The sequence below is a fragment of the Diceros bicornis genome, chromosome 18 (genome assembly GCF_020826845.1).
Source record: "Diceros bicornis minor isolate mBicDic1 chromosome 18, mDicBic1.mat.cur, whole genome shotgun sequence".
Taxonomy (NCBI): Eukaryota; Metazoa; Chordata; class Mammalia; order Perissodactyla; family Rhinocerotidae; genus Diceros; species Diceros bicornis.
Genome location: NC_080757.1, coordinates 49,110,995 through 49,130,010, shown reverse-complemented (window position 1 = coordinate 49,130,010; position 19,016 = coordinate 49,110,995). Strand labels below are relative to the sequence as shown.

General features: G+C 34.6%; 1 protein-coding gene across 5 annotated transcripts in view; it reads right to left on the bottom strand.

Moving 5' to 3' along the window:
* The window catches only part of CEP112 (centrosomal protein 112), a 449,184-nt gene that overhangs the window by 258,008 nt on the left and 172,160 nt on the right, over positions 1-19,016 (bottom strand). For all 5 annotated transcript variants that reach the window (XM_058561414.1, XM_058561413.1, XM_058561415.1 and 2 more), the window contains one exon: positions 12,280-12,415. In XM_058561414.1, the coding sequence (XP_058417397.1) occupies positions 12,280-12,415 (136 nt within the window). The remainder of the gene's footprint in view (positions 1-12,279; positions 12,416-19,016) is intronic.

Below are 19,016 nucleotides of genomic sequence, written 5' to 3'. Positions count from 1 at the left end.
AAGGAGAAGGCTCCTTAACTTGTCCTCAGTAGTCTACCCTCCCTCTACTCCAATAGCCTTGGCATTTCCCCAACAAGCCCTGGCTGTTCTTGATTCTTCAGCCTTTTGCTCTTCACACTTTCTGGAAGGCCTTTTCATTTTTTTCCTCATCCAAATGGTCAATCTTCAAGGTGACTTAAGTCTCCTCCCCCGTCTGAAGGGTTCTTTAATCCCACCAACTGATGTAAATGTCTTCCTTCTCTCCATGCTCTTGGACTTAACATCTTTATGTTCCTAGCATACTTTGTTTTTCTCTATAGTAAGAAAGTGTTTCAAATGTGTTAGCTTTGTTTATTCATCTAGAACATGAGCTCCCAAATAAAAGGAACTATGATATAATTCTTTCTTTAGTATCTTAACTATTAACTAATTGCCATGGTAGGCAGAATAAATACGTATTAAATTCTTAAGGATGAATGGAAAGGTAGGCAAAAGCAGAAGGGGAAGAAAAAAGATAAATCAAGGAGGGAAGACCTGGTTTATTTAGTATTTTTAAGACAGATTTTCATACGAAATTGATTTTTGGTTCTTATTTTACCTCAGCACAGATCGAATATTAAAAATAAATAATGATATTAAAATATTTAAAATATTAAGAATTTTATGTATTCAAAGTTTATAAAAATAGATATCTTCTATCCAAAAAACAGAATTATCTTCTATAATCAAAATAGAAAACAATTTAAAGCACATGAAAAGATCTTTCATATTAAACATTAAGAAAAATTCAAAGTAGATAATAACTGATATTATAAGAAAACAAAATACATATGTTATTTTAGATTATACTGACCGAAAATGCAAGACCCCACTCCATTCTCCTTCCACAACTTAACAAAAAAAAATCAAAAAACAGAGAAACACCGGGTTCTCGGTTGCCATAGATACAGAAGATTCTCATTCAACATACATCATTCCATATTCCATTCAACTTCAAGTATAAAAAAAAAACCCTCCTTTATTGTGTAACTCTGGCTTCCAAAAAACCTAAGAGTAAAACTTGGTGTCAAATTCGGGGCAGAAAAGGGCTTGGGTGTACTTCTGTGAATGTTTAGTGTTTAAAGAAAGTGAGAAAGAGAGAAAAAAAGGGTACTGATTTTTCCTTATATGGTACCTCAGGCATTTATTTAGCTACATGTAAGAGAAAACCCCAGTGTCCACAGCTTAAACAACATAGGCCCTTTATATTTTCCTTGTGTAACAAAAAGTTCAGAAATAGGCTGTCACATCAGCAGTTCAAAAATGTCAGGGTTAAGGTCTCTCCAATTCAACCTTCCCATAATGGTTGCGAAATGGCTTCTGCAGCTCTGAACATCTGGGCAGGGAAGGGCAAAGAGTGAAGGGTAAAGACAGAAGGGCAAAGGGTCCGTATTAGGTGGGTCAAATACCCTTTCAAGGGGCTCTCCTGCAAGTTCCTGTCAATAGCAAATTAATTACGCTGTTTGTATCTCATTCACTAGAACTACATTAAAAGGCAAGCTCCATCTGCAAAGTAAGAGACTGCAGCTTTAAAACTGTGTCTTACGCTGCCCTAAATAAAATCAGGGCTCTATTAGTAAGAAAGTAGGAATGGACATTGGGCCAACATCTGGCAGTCTCCATCAAATATGGTCATAATAAGTTATTGTTCTTTCTCTACTAAAATACGCTTGTGTTATTATATTCTGAGTAATCTGACATGTGCAATTCATGTTACACAACTGTATAGAAATATACAATTCAAAATATATTTTGTTGTAATTAATACATATTTAGATTAACTAAAAGAAACTGTCCTTCAAATATTTTCAGAAATATGTAGAGAGAGAGAGACAGAACATAACGTTTGTCTTAGAGTACCAAAGAAACATACAGATAGATGATAGATACATAGATAGATACATAGAGATAGGCAGGCAGGCAGATAGATATAAACGGCAGAAAGACAGATAAACAATTATTTCTGTGCTTGGCTAAAGACTCAGTAGGAACTAATAACCTAACAGAGAAAAACAATTAGCACATTAACTGATTATATCTATAGTTCTTTTGTGGGAGATAATCATTAAGTGATATAAGACAGACAATATGTCTGGTATCCTTTTCTTATTGATTTGTAGGATTTCCTTATTTTGGATATGAATTCTTTGTTCAATATCTGAATTGCAAATATCTCCTCCCACTCTGAAGTTGCCTTTTCATTTTCTATTGGTCTCTTGACGAACAGAAGTTTTTTATTTTAATGAAGTTAAATTTAACAATATTTTGTTTTTTATGCCTGTTTCCTATTTAGAAAATCTTTGCCTAGTTCCAACTATCAAAAATGTTCCAGGGGCTGGCCCCATGGTGTAATGGTAAAGTTTGGCACGCTCTGCTTTTGTGGCCTGGGTTCACAGGTTTGGATCCCAGGCACGGAGCTACACCACTCATCAGCCATGCTGTGGTGGCAACCCACATACAAAATAGAGGAAGATTGGCACAGACATTAGCTCAGGGCTAATCTTCCTCAAGCAAAAAAAGGAGAACACGGGCAACAGATGTTAACTCAGGGTGACTCTTCCTTAGCAAAAAAAACAAAAACAAAAACAAATTGAATTAAAAAAAATGTTCCTACATTTTCTTCTGAAAGTTTTATTGTTTTGCCTATTATTTGTATATCTATAATCCTCAAATTAATTTTGTGAATGGGGTAAAATAAAGAGCAAGATTCTTTTTTTTCCACATGGCTATCCAATTGACACAGCAGGATTTATTGAAACGGTCATTTTTCCTTGCTGCACTGCAATACTTCCTTTGACATGAATCAGATTGATCATATACATGTGAGTCTGTTTTTAGCCTCTTTCTTCTATAACAATGGTCATTCTTGTGCCAAAATCACACTATATTAATTACTATAGCTTAATATTAGTCTTGATATCTGGTAGTGTAAGTTCTCCAGTTGTGTTCTTCCAGATTGCCATAGCTACTTTCTTAGCCCGTTGCATTTTCATATACATTTTAGAATCAGCTTGTCAGTCGCTCTCCCGCCAAAAAAAGCACTGCTAACATTTTGATTTGTAGAACTGTGTTGATCCTATAGATTAATTTGGGGAGAACTGACATTTTTATAACATCGAGTTTTCAAATCCATACACATGATACACCCCTCAATTTATTTAGGTCTTCTTTGATTTCTGTCAATACTGTTTTCTAGTTTTCAAAACAGAGGTCTTGCACATCTTTTGTGAGATGTATGCTCAGGTAACTAAAGCTTTTTGGCATAAGATAAACTTTTTCAAAGTTTATTTTCTATTTGTCGGTTGCTGGTATATAGAAATAAAACTGATTTGTATATCTGACCTTATTTTTAGTGACCTTGCCAAATTCATTACCAATAACATTTTAACAAATAAACATTTGAGAAATTCATAGTTACACAAAGATGCCATAATTGCAGATAAATGCATAACTCACTCGGCTACCTTAGATGTCCCTCCTCTGTGTTCTCTTAATGACCTATTTGTTCCACCAGTTATACCATCTATTATAATCACACAATTTTATGCATTGGTCTATCACACATGCCACAAATATGTCTTAATAATCTCTGAATTCCCAGAATCTACAACAATGGCTGGTACAGAGCAAGTATTCATAAATTTTTTATAAATGAATGAAAGAAGAAATAAGTCTGTTGAATCCCTGGCCTGTAAGTCAATAAAATAGTTGAGGTATTAAAAAATAATAACATTACTATTTTCACAATTAATAACCCTGCAAATCAGCCAAATATGGAAAGAATGACATATTTTCTGGTCCAATGTTCTCAGTATATATATTTTTTGGCTTATTCTTCTTCTGCAAAAGATATCAGTCATTGATAAATATTATTAGGAGAAAGTTTCACTTACTACTCTATTAAGTATTTAAGGATAAAAGTTAAGATTTCTTTTAATTATTTGTTTTGTTTGATTTTTTGTTTAATTTTGTTTTTCAAAGACAAATATATATAGTCTTTGGAATATGTTATCATTTGAAATTGATTAATTATCACAATAGCCTCTATTGAAACATTTAAATATAATTCTAGAATTTTACCTCTGCTACCTCATCTCATTTAAAGACAAATTCCAAATGTTAAAAGGGTAGAGAGATTTCTCCATTGTCATCAAAAAGTAACTGAGAGAAAATGCTTCTATTTATGTTGGATCTTTTATTATTTTAAAGCTGGTCTAAAAAAACATTTAGACATTTAGCAGCAAATACCATTTAATGAGGACGTAACTTCAAGAGAAGAAAAATTAACTAGAAAAGTCAAGTGGTTAGTGGAAGCCCCCAGGAGGAACAAGTTAGCTGACATTCATGCAGTCAGTTTATAAGATTACAAAGTTTCACTTTAGAATTGCTGCCAATACTTCAAAAAACATAGCTGTCTTTTTCAGTCATTTATTTGTTTCACAGAGAATAGGTAAATATAAAACACTATTTCTTTAAAAAATACAATTATATACATATATACAGAAATAATTCTGAGTAATACATTTTCACAATTAAAATATGCATATTTTACACAACTAATTGCTCACAGCTAACACTTACAATGGACTTCACCATTGGAGTAAAAATTAGGTTATTTAAGCAATCTTAAATGAGATAAAAAGTTCTTCAAAGTGAAAGAAACAGTATGAAGCAATTTTTTTAAAAAGTCTAAGTCTGTTCCATTTTTTCTCATGGGTCTCATTTTTAAAACAGCAATTCCCCTTCAAAAACAAACTCAAAGCTTTTATTTTTTAACTCAAATTCTCATTGTCTGCTACCTGCAGCAGCTTCCAAATGGAAAAAGATGCCCTACAGTTCTTCTGGCTTTTACATAAAAGATTTTAGTAAGAAGAGAAAGGAGTACTTCAAAACAACAGAAAAAGAAGACTGTTAAAAATATGGACTACGGAAAAATCTGAAAACATTATGATTCTCCAAATAATGAATCTATTGATTGATTTTCTTTTAGACTTGGAGCTACATCAGACTCACACATTCAATCAACTGATAATCTGGAATTGAGGACTTCTAATTTACCATGTTTTGATATATATTTTTTATTTAACATCTGTTAAAATTTGCCATGTCAGAATTTTTTGATTTGTAAATGAGCCCAGCTATAAGGATTCCATTATAAATGGGGTTCTTTATTATTATAATCACACCAAAGGTGCTTTTTTCATTTCAAAAACTCAATTGCATTTGGCAAATCTATGACTGAAATCACTGAAGAACATTTCTTCAACAGAAAACAAAAGAATTTCCTGCTCTTCGGTTGCCATCACTATTACTTTTCAAGGAGTCTGAATCTAGCACCACCGCACAGATCAGATCTGGTGAGGACTGCTCACAGGACACAGGTGTAGGGTACATGGGGGAAGAAAGGGGATGCCAGAGGCATGCACCAAATAGGGTCCTTCATCAGATCATTTAACCAGTCAACAGAGATGTGATACCTAGAAAGCAGGAACACATGAACTCTTAAGGTCAAGAAGTGGGAGAGTCAAGTGGGTCTGGCAGGACTGGTGAAGTAAGATAGAAGACAGACATGAACCAGGCACAGAACAGAACAGTCAGAGACACGTGGACCAGTTGAAAGGGTGGTTCCAGAATCAATTCCACAAATACTTTCATCCCTGCCTTTCCTTAAGTTATTGCAGTCTCATTTTGCGGCTGGGTAAGGTTCTTAATTTAATGGTTCCTGAGATGACATTATCTCCAGGGCTTTCAGTTCTGTCACACAACTCAGACTTCTTTCTTATCTTAAAAATTTTTATCAATTTCTACATTCTCTCCAACCTGTTTTGACATATATTTTCTAATTTTTCATCATTAATAAATAACATCACAATAAACATCCTTGAACACACATCTGGCACACGCTGTATTCCTGAAAAATAAAGTCCTAGAAGTAGGACTACCAGGTAAATGACAAGCCCAGTGTCAAATCAATCCTCCAGAAAGGTTACATCACTTTACATTCCCACCAGAAATGTATGTCGCTGCCTGTTTCCTCTGGCATTCTCGGATTTCTACCTGTGTTAGTCGGAAAACAGCCCACTGCTATTTTAATTTACTTTTTAAAGAATTTACTAGTGAAAATAAACATTTCTTATTGTCAATTTCTACAAAAAAAGTGTAATTGGGATTTTGACAGTGATTGTATTGAATTTATATGTGCATTTGTGGAAAACTGCCATCTTGACAACTGAGTTTTCCAATCTATGAACATAGAATAGCTAGCTCTCCATTTATTTAGATCTTTAAAAATTTCTCTCAACACTATTTTATAGTTTTCAACGTGTAAGTCTTCACATTGTTTCATTAATTTGTAAATACTCTTTTTATGCTATTGTGAATTAAATGGTTTTTTAAATCTCATTTTTAGATATTTCATTGCTAGTATATAGAAGTATGACTGAGTTTTGTATATTGATCTTGTATCCTGCAAACTTTAATCATTTATTAGTTCTAGCACTTCTTTTGTGGATTTTCACCATACAGGATCATGTCATCTGAAGACATTTGTACTTCTTCCTTTCCAATCTGTATGTGTTTGCTTTTCTTTTTATTTTTTTAATTTTTTTTTTTTTGGTCTAGTGTACTGGCTAGAATCTCCAATACAATGTTGAGGGGAGGTGACAAAAGCAGGCATCTTTTCCTTGTTCTTAGGAGGAAAAGCGTTATGTCTTTCAACATTAAGTATATTAGCCGTAGGTTTTTCATAGATGTCCTTTATTAAGCTAAGTTCGCTTATAGTCCTAATTTGCCAAGAATTTTTTTTAATCATGAATGGTGTTGAACTTTTTCAAATGCTTTTTCTGCTTCTGTTGAGATGATCATGTGGTTTGTCCTTTTATTCTATTAATACACTGTGTGATATTAAGTGATTTTAAAATGTTAAAACAACCTTGGATTCCTGGGATAAATCCCACTTGGTCGTGGTGTATAATCATTTTTATGTCTCTAGACTCAGTTTACTAAAATATTATTCAGGGGTTTTGTGTCTACACTCAGGACAGATATCACTCTGTAGTTTTCTTGTGGTGTCTTTGGCTTTGATAGTAGAGTAACACTGGCCTTACAGAATGAACTGGGAAGTGTTCCTTCCACCTCAATTTTCTAAAAGAGCTTTCAAAGACCTAAAATTATTTTTTGTTTAATATTTGATGGAATTCACCAGTGAAGCCATCTGGTCCTGGGCTTTTCTTTGTGAGAAGATTTTTAATTGTTAATTAAATATCTTTATCTACTATAGGACAATTCATATTTACCAGCCCTTCTTGAGACAGTTTTAGTAATCTGCATCTTTCTAGGAATTTGTCCATTTCACTTAAATTGTGTAATTTCTTGGCATAAAGTTTTTAAAATATCATCTTATAATTCTTTCATTTTCTATAGGATCAACAGCGGTGTCCTCTCCTTTTTAATTCCTAACTTTGGTAATTTTTTTCTCCTCACTATTTTTTTCCATCAGTCAAGCTAAAGATTAGTTAACTTTGTCGATCCTTTCAAAGAACCAACTTTTGGCTTCACTTATTTTCTCCATTTTTCTGTTTTCTACTTCTTTGCTTTCTGCAAATATATAAAAATATTTGTTATTTCCCTTCTTCTGTTTCCTTGGGCAGAAGCTTGCTTTTCTTTTTCTGGTTTCTTAAGATGAAGTTTAGGTTACCGATTTGAGAACTTTCGCTCTGGATATAGATGCTTAAAGACATAAACTTTTCTCTAAGTACTGCTATAGCTGCATTATATAAATTTTGATATGCCATATTTTTGTTTTAATTCAGTTCAAAATATTTTCTAATTTTCCTTGTAATATCTTCTTTGACCCACGAGTTATTTATAAGTGTTATTTAATTTCCAAATATGTGGGGATTTCCCAGATTTCTTATTGTTGTTTATTTCTAATGTATTATCATTAGGGTCAAAGAACACATTTCATATGATTTTAATCCTTTTAAAATTTATTGAGAATTGTTTTGTGGCAAAGCACATGGTCTATCCTGGAGAATGTTCCATGAGTGCCTGCAGTCATCAGGTGGAGTGATTTGGACACCACCCAAGTCTCAGACTCACTCCTGAGCGGCACAGTCCAAACAGACCCAAAGCAGCAGGGCAAAGGCTTCGGAACTTAACTGAAACTGAAACCTGCCCACAGAAGATGAGATGTTCTGAAAAGAACTGGGTCGATAATCTGCTAAAACAAAAAACTCGACCTTATCTAGGGAATTCTAACGTTACCCAGACAGTACACAACATGCAGCGTGTGCTCTTCTGCTTTCAGCTTTTCATTCAGCAGGATTTTGAGACTCATCCTGTTGTTGCGGGTATCAGTAGTTGGTTCCTTTTCATTGTTGAGTAGTATGCCATTGTTCATACTGTATTTTGATGCCCTTTCAACTTTTGAGGAATATTTGGGTTGTTGGAGTTTTGGGCTTTTGGGAATAAAGCTGCTGTCAACATTTGCATACAAGTCTTTGTCTTCCTTTCTCTTGGTTAAACCCGTAGGAATGGAACGTCTGACATATGGTCACTGTACGTTTAACTTTTTAAGAAACTGGCAGTGTGCCCACTCGCAGTGTCTAAGAGCTCCATTTGACCACATCTTCAGCAACACTTGGCATTGTCAACCAATCTTCATAATTTTAACCATTCTAAGGAGCATGTAGTGGCATTTCATTTTGGTTTTAATTTTCATTTCCCTGATGAATGATGATATTGGACATCTTTTCATGTGCTTATTAGTCATTTGTTTAGTATCTTCTTCTGTGAGGTGTCCAAATATTTTGCCTATTTTTAACTGAGTTGTTTTTCTTCTTCTTACTAAGTTGTGAGATTTCTTTTATATTTTAGGTACAAGTTCTTGGAAATATTTGTCAATCTTTTCCCCCATTCTCTGGCTGCCTTACTTCTTTTTGTTGTTTTTGTCAACGGTGTCTTTCAAAGAGCAAAAGGTTTTAATTTTGGTGAAGTCCAATGTGGCAATTTTAATTGAAATTTAATTTCTGGTTTTACTGCATTGTGGTAAAAAGAATGTGCTTTCTGTCATGCCAAGTTTTGGAAATATATTCAGTGTTTCTTTATGGTCTGCTGAGTTTCATGACTGTTCCATGGGAGTAGAAATTCAATGTGTCATATTTAAAAGGTAGAAAGTAGAAATATAGCTATCCTATAAACTGTTATTTACACTTCCTATTTGTTTGGTTTTTGCCCCCCTGATCCGTCAAAGATGGAGAAAAATAGATTAAAGCACCTCATGACTACTGATGCCAATTTCTCCGTTTTCCTAACACCTTTTCATATTTGATTAAGTACACTTGCCTTTAGCATGCCAAAATATATTCCTTTGTCCAGTTTAATGACTTGTAGTGATGCTAACTTCCATGATAGTATTATACTCTTACTTTCTTTTTTCTGAAAATAAGTGATATATTTTCATCTCCTTAATATAATTTTTGTGTAACTTTTAGTTGTGTCCTTTATAAATAGCACATACGTGGATTTAAGTCGGCTAATCAATACCTTTTATTTTATAGAAAAATTTAACCTATTAATATTTAATATTACAATTATGTACTCTGTTGTATTTTGGACATTTTGTTCTGCTTGTGCTTCTGTTCCTTTGGTAATATCTCCTCTCAGGTTTTGCTTTTATCTTCTCAAGATTTTATGAGAATGTTAACATCTTGTTAATTTTATTAATGTCTATGTTTATATATTTCAAAATTATTCTAACCTACATTTCCCTAGTGTTAAGAATCTGTTGACTCTCACATATTCACGGCAGAGTTTTAGCATACTGTGCTCCTCTTAGCCTGTCGCTATCCACCTACCTCTTGATTTTTGTTAATGTAATATAAGGATTTAGATTTAAGTTATTGTTATTAAATTTGTATTTTCTACTTCATACATCTTTTTAAAGAATCAATAAACACTAGCATTCCATCTTATAAGCAGATTTGTAACAATTAGTTGATTATGTATAAAATTGGATCACACTCTTTCTCCTTCAAAACTCTTGAAGCATTACTCCATTATTTTTCTATTTTCTTTGCCATTTTCATCCTGCCTAGAAATTGGTAGGATTTCATTTTACTCTTGAGATTCAATTATTTTTCCAGAATGTATCCAAGTTTTACTGCATTAATTTTACTTGATATGTGTGGCCTCTTTCGTATACAACATGTCTTCTTATAAAGGTACTACTTTTCTGAATTTTTTTCTGAATTCTACAGTAGCTTGTTTTCAGAAGTATGCTTTTATTCTGTAACTGCTAAATACAAATGTCTTTTTTCTTGTTCTATAGCATGTTTTATACATTGTTTTCTTGTTTTATCAGTTACTTATCCATGAATTCTGTGATCTGTTAATACATCATCAGCCCCAAGAGGTCATTTATTGAGCCAAAGGTGCCTGTCATAGTCTCAGCTTTTGTCAGAAAGTTGCACTGTCAGCCTCAGCACTTTCCAGCCCCTCATTTTTAGCCTTCTTAACTGTATACTTAAAACTTCTTGCCATGGATCCCCTCCTTCAGTATTTTCTGTATTCCTTTAAATGTTAAGCAATCAGAGAGTTTCCGAGCAGCAACACTGCATATTTGGACCAGATACACATCCTAGGGCCTGGGCTCTGATCAGAGCAGGGAGCTGGGAAGAGAGCACATTCATGTAGTAGGGACTGAAAGTCTCCACTTTCCAGCACAAACTCTCAGCAGAAATCTAGCTTTTGCCGTTGGCAGTGAGTGGAGAAACACAGAGAATGGGATCTCAGACCCCACTCTCAGGACCCAAATTCACACAACTCAATATGAGCGGAAATCTGAATCAAGAAAATAACAATAAGAAAACAGTTCCAAACTAGTAAATCCTACAGGGCTCAGTCATAAAATCTTCCATAGGAATGTTTCTACCATCCAGTGTGTGTATGGGACTCCTAAGGAAGATAACTCCAGCTGAAAATGAAATCAAAAACAAGGATTGCAACATTCTTTATAATCAAGAAAACTTGAAAATAAACTAAATACCTTTGAATAGTGGAGCTGATAAATAAAATATGGCATATTCATATGATAAAATATACTCAGTGTTAAAAGGACTGCACTAAATTAACATAAATAGGGCACAGACATAAAATTAAATATAAAAGAGCAAACAAGACTAATACATATAATCTGTAGTACTTATATAACTTTTTAAAAATAGAAGCACAAAAATTATATATGCAAATAAAATATAGGCATATATAACATACACATATAGCATACATGAACATTATGTATGCATATAAAAGTATAAAATAGACTGAAATAATACACACTAAATTAATTACAGTGTTTTTCTCAGAGGCAGAGAGGAGAGAGTAATGTTATTAGACATGAATAACAAAGCAAACTAAGACTTCATCTGTAATGTTTTAGCTTAAATAAACAGAAAGTTAACAGTTGTTGACTCTTCATGATGGGTACCTGGGTGTTTGTTCTCTTTATTCTTTTACAAACTTTTTATTTTCTCTCAAAACTAAAAAACATACCACTTAACTTGTACAAGAACTGGAGAGAGCTTCTGTCCTCTTGAAATTCCAGTTGAAAATAATTTGCTGTAACTGATCAATAAAACACTATTTATGGAACATGAACAAACACAGACATGGTTAACTTGAGCCCTGGCTCTAGAGAAGCTGATTGGTCATGGGATTTTACTTGTAGGCTGATCCATGCTCCGAGAGTGAGATACACTTTTGCCATTACCACATTTGTAGATAGGACTTTAAAATGGTTATACTGGCATTGCTTTAAGGATGAATCAATGGATCCTAAAGGAGGAAGAAGGACTCATCTCCTTGTCTGCACAGTTCCAGGTGGTTCTCCACCCCTCTCCCCACTGCCACCAAAGAGCTGCTGATGGGTACCTACCCAATGGCCTAGGAGCAGCACAGGGCAGGCACTCCAGAGACAGACACCATAGCCTTTCCTTCACATGCTCTGCCAGGAACAAGGTGAGCCTGTCAGCCGAGCCCTCTCCATCAGGGCTCTCTTTCTTTGAGGCTCTAGTGGAGGTGGGTGATCTTCTCTGCCAGGCCTATTATCCCTTTCTCATTCTGAATCCCTGACCCAAGTGTATGGCTAATTTTGATAAGCTTTTTTAAAAAGGAAATATGTGTCTGTCATATTTAAGATCAGAATGTACCTTCCTTCTGAGAAAGAGACTTTCAAAAAAGATGGTGTGGTGGCCTCCTCACCTGCTCTTTCATTTCGGCATAGACTTTCTCTGAGTTCAGTTCCACCTGCCGCTTAAACTCTTCTAGAGCAGCATCTGCCTGCTGGGCCTGCAACCTCTGAACTTCAGTCACACGGGTTAGCTGCTCCTCTTTTTCCCTAGGAAAGTTCAGAAAAACTTCAGAGTTAAAATATAAAGTAAAAGAATTGGACCTGAATGAAAGAACAATATTTAACCTTTTCTAAAATAAAATTCAGATTTCAATTTTTTGATCCAAATTCTATAAAATTCCCTTTAAAAAGGTGACAATAACATAATTTGTTTCAGGAGAAAAAGGGTATAAACATATAATATATGTTCTGATGAAGGTATAACTACTTTCAAAGATTTTTCAAAAACAAAACTGTTTAAAACCATGTATCTCCATTAACTGATAAACGGATAAGCAAAATGTTGTATATCCATACAATAGAATACTATTCAGCCCTAAGAAGGAATGAAGTTCTGATACATGCTACAACCTGGATGAATCTCAAAAACATTAAGCTAAGTGAAAGAAGCCAGTCACAAAAATTCACATATTGTATGATTCTATTTATGTGAAATATATAGAATAGATAAATCTATAGAGACAGAAAGTAGATTCATGGTTGCTAAGGGATGGGGGGACAAGGGGAACAGGGAGTTATTGCTAATGCATACGGGATTTCTTTTTTGGTGATGAAAATGCTCTGGTATTAGACAGTGGTGATGGTTGCACATCCTTGTGAATATACTAAAATCTGCCAAATTGTACACTTTAAAAGCATGAATTTTACAGTATGTGAATTATTTCTCAATCTGTTAAAAAACCAATGTACCAATAGAAATATCTTTAATATGCAAGTCTAGCAGAAGTTCACCTGTAGAGTGATGGGTGCAACAGAGCAACATGATGACCTGAAATTATTCTACTGCCCTCTAGCAGACTTGCCTAAAAGAACTGATAACCATCTCATTTCTTTATACCTTGAATTAAAATTATATAGTCAAAAGGGTCCTACAAAACAAAAGAAATCTTTGCATGCTGATAGAAGAAAAAAAATAAAAGCTTTAGGTTATAAATACACGAAAGTCAATAATTGTCCACCCATACCCCTTGATTGTTGACATTGATTGTTTTTTTTTGTTTGTTTGTTTTGTTTTTTTTTAATTTTTTGTTTATTGCAGTAACATTGGTTTATAACATTGTAAAAATTTCAGGTGTACATCATTGTACTTCTATTTCTGCATAGATTACATCATGTTCACCACCAAAATACTAATTACAACCCATCACCACACACATGTACCAAATTATCCCTTTCACGCTCCTCCCTCCCCCCTTCCCCTCTGGTAACCATCAATCCAATCTCTGTCCCTATGTGTTTGTTTATTGTTGTTATTATCTACTACTTAATGAAGGAAATCATACGGTATTTGACCTTCTCCCTCTGACTTATTTCACTTTGCATTATGCCCTCAATGTCCATCCATGTTGTCACAAATGGCTGGATTTCATCGTTTCTTATGGCTGAGTAGTATTCCATTGTGTATATATACCACAGCTTCTTTATCCATTCGTCCCTTGATGGGCACTTAGGTTGCTTCCAGAGAAGACATAAAAATATTTTGCACAGTGCCCAGTACCTAGTCAGAACTCAATGTCAACAATTATTCAATGTCAACAATCAATGTGTTCATTGCAGCGTTATTCACAATAGACATTGATTGTTGACATTGAATAATTGTTGACATTGAGTTCTGACTAGGTACTGGGCACTGTGCAAAATATTTTTATGTCTTCTCTTGTTTATTCTCACAGTAAACTTGTATAAGAATATTATTATATCCCCTAGTTTAACAGAACAGGACATGGGGCTTAACGAATATTTCCAAGGCTATACATCTAGTAATAGGTCAAGCCAGGATTCCAGTCCTGGCAGTCTGCTTCTAGAGCTCATGTTGTTGGCTACTACACTATGCTGCTTTCCTGATTTTCCAGACTCCATATTCTGTGGTCTGAATGTCCAAAATGAGATTAGTGTCCTTATAAAACAGGCTCCAGAGAGATCCCTTGCCCCTCCCACCATGTGAGGATACAGTGAGAAGGCACTGGCTATGAACAAGGGACAGGGCTCTGACCAAAACGTGATCTTGGACTTCCCAGCCTCCAAAACTGTGAGAAATAAATTTATGTTGTTTATAAGCCACCCAGCCTGCGGCATTTTGGTATAGCAGCCCAAATGGACTGGGATATCCTAAGGAAGAATAACTTGGCTCTCTGTCCCTAAATGGGAAAGTTTACACATATATAAAACATTATTCTTATTATTAACTACAATACTGAAGAATGTTGAGGGATGGGGTAATTTAAATCACAAAAATCAAATTTTAGAGAAACATCATAATGGGGGGAAAAGACATTTCCCAACAATGATGCCACTATCTTTCAAGATGTGGGCAAAAAGTAATTGAGCTTTTTGGAGTTAGTCAGATCTAAGTTTAAAATCCTCTCTAACACAGTTAATTTCTAGGCTTTCCAATAAGAACATATATGTCATATAAAATATTAAAATACCAAACTTTCTGCAAAAAAAGTAAAACTTTTCTCGAAGCTTAAATGGCAACAAGACTGATAGAAAAAGTGTCACCTACTTTCCATTTCAGCAGAACTCTCCTGTCCCTTTGTAAAGTAATGTAGCAATGCGTATGTAGAGTTCCCCTACTATGTTAGGACATGGTATATCTGCAAATAGGCAGCTCTCCGTATATGGGCTGAAAGAACATACTCTGTATCCATCTTTCCTTTATTTTTCATTTTAAGTACCACTTTACTTATCTCTTCCTATCCAGCCACACATCCTTCTATGTGAACATGACAATAATCAATACATCCCCATGATAAACAAAGCAGTTTTTCCACTGAAAGCCTTTTTCTTCTACGTGTCTAATTCACAGGCATAGCCCCCATTTTAATGGGCTCCAGAGTGTAATATTCTGCCCCAAGGTGTGTAGTGCCCTGTATGAGAAAGAAGCCATCCCAGGTCACGCTGCATGCCAGATGTAGCCCCTAGCTATTGCATTTTACAGCAATGTGACACAGACTTCTGGAACTTTTTTAAAGCTTTTCTTTAAGTTGTCAACTTTAGTTGACTATTTAACAGGAAGCTGAATCTCTTGTTGTCCTCCATTTTTCTTACATGTTGTTAAAATAAAATGTCTTTAATGTTAACTTGTTGCCAAATTCCAAGGCCTTAATATTATTGATGCTTTTTTGCCACTTAATGTTAATATTAGCTCATAGACAATGGTGATTAATAACTGGATGTCATACTGAAGACTGATTCAAGGGACATCACTACATAAAAGACTCAGCACTCTAAAGGCAACAGGGAATTTTAATTTGGTCCGGTGCATTTTCATCCTTCTTACATTATTCTGTCCAGGAAGCAGGAAGCCATGAGTTGTGTGTAGGGTTTCCCTGATACAAACACTGAATATTCAAACAGCATATGAGAACTTACAAACTTATAAAGTGATATAAGTTATACTGGGTACCAAGGCCTAGACCTAGGTTGGCAAATGTGATGGACATTTGCCACAAACACTTTGTCACAAATGTTTGATGGACATTTGCTTTGGTGAATGGACCCAGTTGACTGGAAGGCATTGCCTAGAATGCTCTATTAAAAGGATCCTGAGACCAGGCTCAGGGGAAAAGGTGCTGTGGTTGATGACCAATGTCCACATTGCAGAGGGCTGGGTTAGGCGGTGAAGGAGCTAATTCTCTGCCATACAGGGACTACAGTGACTGGTTCATCCTATGATACTCTTATCTTTGAGGTCCTCCTAAAAGCACTTGGGAAGACCATTTCACAATTAGGATTACAATTTTTCAAAGGTTTACCTTTGCTTGGTCAGTCTGTCTATAAATAGAAAAGAAAGCGCATTGGACAATATTTGAAAACTTTAAAAATTTACATATATAATTTAAAATTTTGCTAACACATTTTATAAAAATACATGACTTCTGGTTAGAAATATCCACTTTGTTCTATGAATGTTGAAAGTCAGTTGTTTTACAATTTTTGTCCAATAATTCACATGAACTATTTAAATACTTTCAATTTAATAGAACAAATATTTCTTTTACCTACCATTCTTACCTACCAAATTTAGTTAATTTACTTTATAACTAACTTATGACCACAAAAATCAGTCATAAACTTTAGCTATAATCACTTATTAGAGACCATATTAAAAATATTGTGCAGGGCCAGCCCAGTGGCGCAAGCGGTTGGCCGCGTGCACTCTGCTGCGGCGGCGCGAGGTTCGCCGGTTCAAATCCCAGGCGCACACCAACGCACCACTTGTCAACCCATGCTGTGACAGCATCTCATATAAAGTGGAGGAAGATGGGCACAGATGTTAGCCCAGGGCCCGTCTTCCTCAGCAAAAAGAGGAGGATTGGCAGATGTTAGCACAGGGCTGATCTCTTCACAAAAAAAAATATATATATATTGTGCAATAAAACACATTGCTTTTAATTAATAACTTCTATCCTGATTTACAAATAGCCAATATTGTTTTATATTAAATAGCAAGCCTGGGGAAACGTGTGAAATCTTCCAGTTTCCAGTCCCATCACACCTGCTGTGCTAATTTAGCAGTAAAGCTAAAAATCAAAGAAGGCCTCATTCACTGTAAACCAGTGTTCTTGTGCAGTTAAACATGACATATACATTGAGCTCCACTAATATTTAGGAATCATCTATCTTAATTTAAACAAAGAGGTGATAATCATTTTAATGAGCGATCCATTTTAATTTCGATAAAATGATGAAGTAGAAGTGAAAATTTTGCGAGTTTGAAAAAGAGAAAGGTCTGCTCCTCACTAACATAAGAACAGTATTCCTTTTTAAGCATGATTCTGAATACTATGTCCTATAAGTAGTGAAAAAAAAAAATGTGACTTTGAAGTTTATTTTTTTCAGTAGAACTAGTTGTGGGGCCGAGTATAAATGCATCATTTACATATCTTAAAGCTGGGCCTCCATGGAGATAAAAAGGTGAGAAGAAAATTTGCTTTTCAGTTCCGATTTATTTATAAAATGCAGTAAATCTTCTTCATCTGAGTATATAAAGGACAAAGAAAAAAGAAGCTGCATTCTTATACAACCACAACCCAGCTCAGATTAAAGGATGTTCTTAAGTACATGATTATTCCAAAAAGGCAATAAAATGTAGGGGACTAATAGACTACAATTTAGTATTTCTTGAGCTTTACAAGCTAACATTTATATGTACAGGCCAACCTTAATTTGAAAATCTTCCCTTTGCACATTTCTGTACCAGCACTTTTGATAATGATGGCAGTGATCCAACATATATTTATAAGGCTTCACGTTACAGTATACTTCATTTGCTGCCAGCTTGGCATCTCCACTGGAAACTCCAAGAAAAACAAAACAAAACAAAAAACTTCAAACAAGTCTGAAAAACAGCTAGAAGAGTCTCCATTCCTTTTCCAGCTGGGTTGGAAAACAAAGCTTTCAAGCAGCTCTATCACCTATGTTCATGGCTGCTTTTTGGTACTTAAATTGATCAAAGTTAGTCAGCCAAAAACATTAAGATACAATTATGACTTAAAAGGTATTAAAAATAATACCTTTCACTAAGCATGATAAATGAATAAATTTCTTTGGCCTCTTCTTCACATGACTGCTAAGACTAGTAGTCTCTGCTAAATTCTCGTAAAAAATGGTAAACACTGTGGACATCTAAACATTCGATACTTCAAGAGTCAGAAAGGAATATCCAGTAAAATGGAAATTAGTTTTTGCCTTAATAGTGGAAAAATGACAATACTTCCCAAATTGATCTACAGATTCAATACAATCCCCATGAAAATCCCTGGTGGAATTTTGCAGAAATTGACAAGCTGACCCTAAAATTCATATGGAAATGCAACGGACCCAGACTACCCAAAAAGAAGAACAAAGTCGGAGGACTCACATTTGCTGATTTCAAAACTTATTACAAAGCTAGAGTAATCAAAACAGTGTGCTACTGGCATAAGGAGAGACATATAAATCAACGGAATAGGATTAAGATTCCAAAAATAGACCCTTACATTGATGATCAGTTGATTTTCCACAAGGGTGCCAAGAAAACTCAGTGGAAAAGGAAAGCCTTTATAATAAATGTGCTGGGACAACTGGATATCAATATGCAAAAGAATAAGATTGGATTCCTTTCTTACACAATATACAAAAATTAACTCGAGATGGGCCACAGACCTAAATATAAGAGCTAAAACTATAAAACTCTTAGAAGAAAACACAGAAGTAAATCTTTGTGACCTTGAGCTAAGCAAAGCCTTCTCAGATGTAACACCAAAAGTATCAACAAAAAAAGGAACCACAGATAAATTGGACTTCATCAAATTTAAAATGTGCTGCTAGGTATATCATCAAAAAGTAAAAAGACAATTCACATCAAGGGAGAAAATATTTGTAATTCATACATCTGAAAAGAGACTTGTATCAAGAATATATAAAGAACTCTTACAAACCAATAATAAAAAGACAAAGAACACAAGTTAAAAATGGGTGAAGAATCGGAATAGACATTTCTCCAAAGAAAATATACAAATGGCCAATAAGCATATGAAAAGAAGCTTAATATCATTAGTCATCAGGAAAATGCACATCAAAACCACAAAGAGATACCATTACA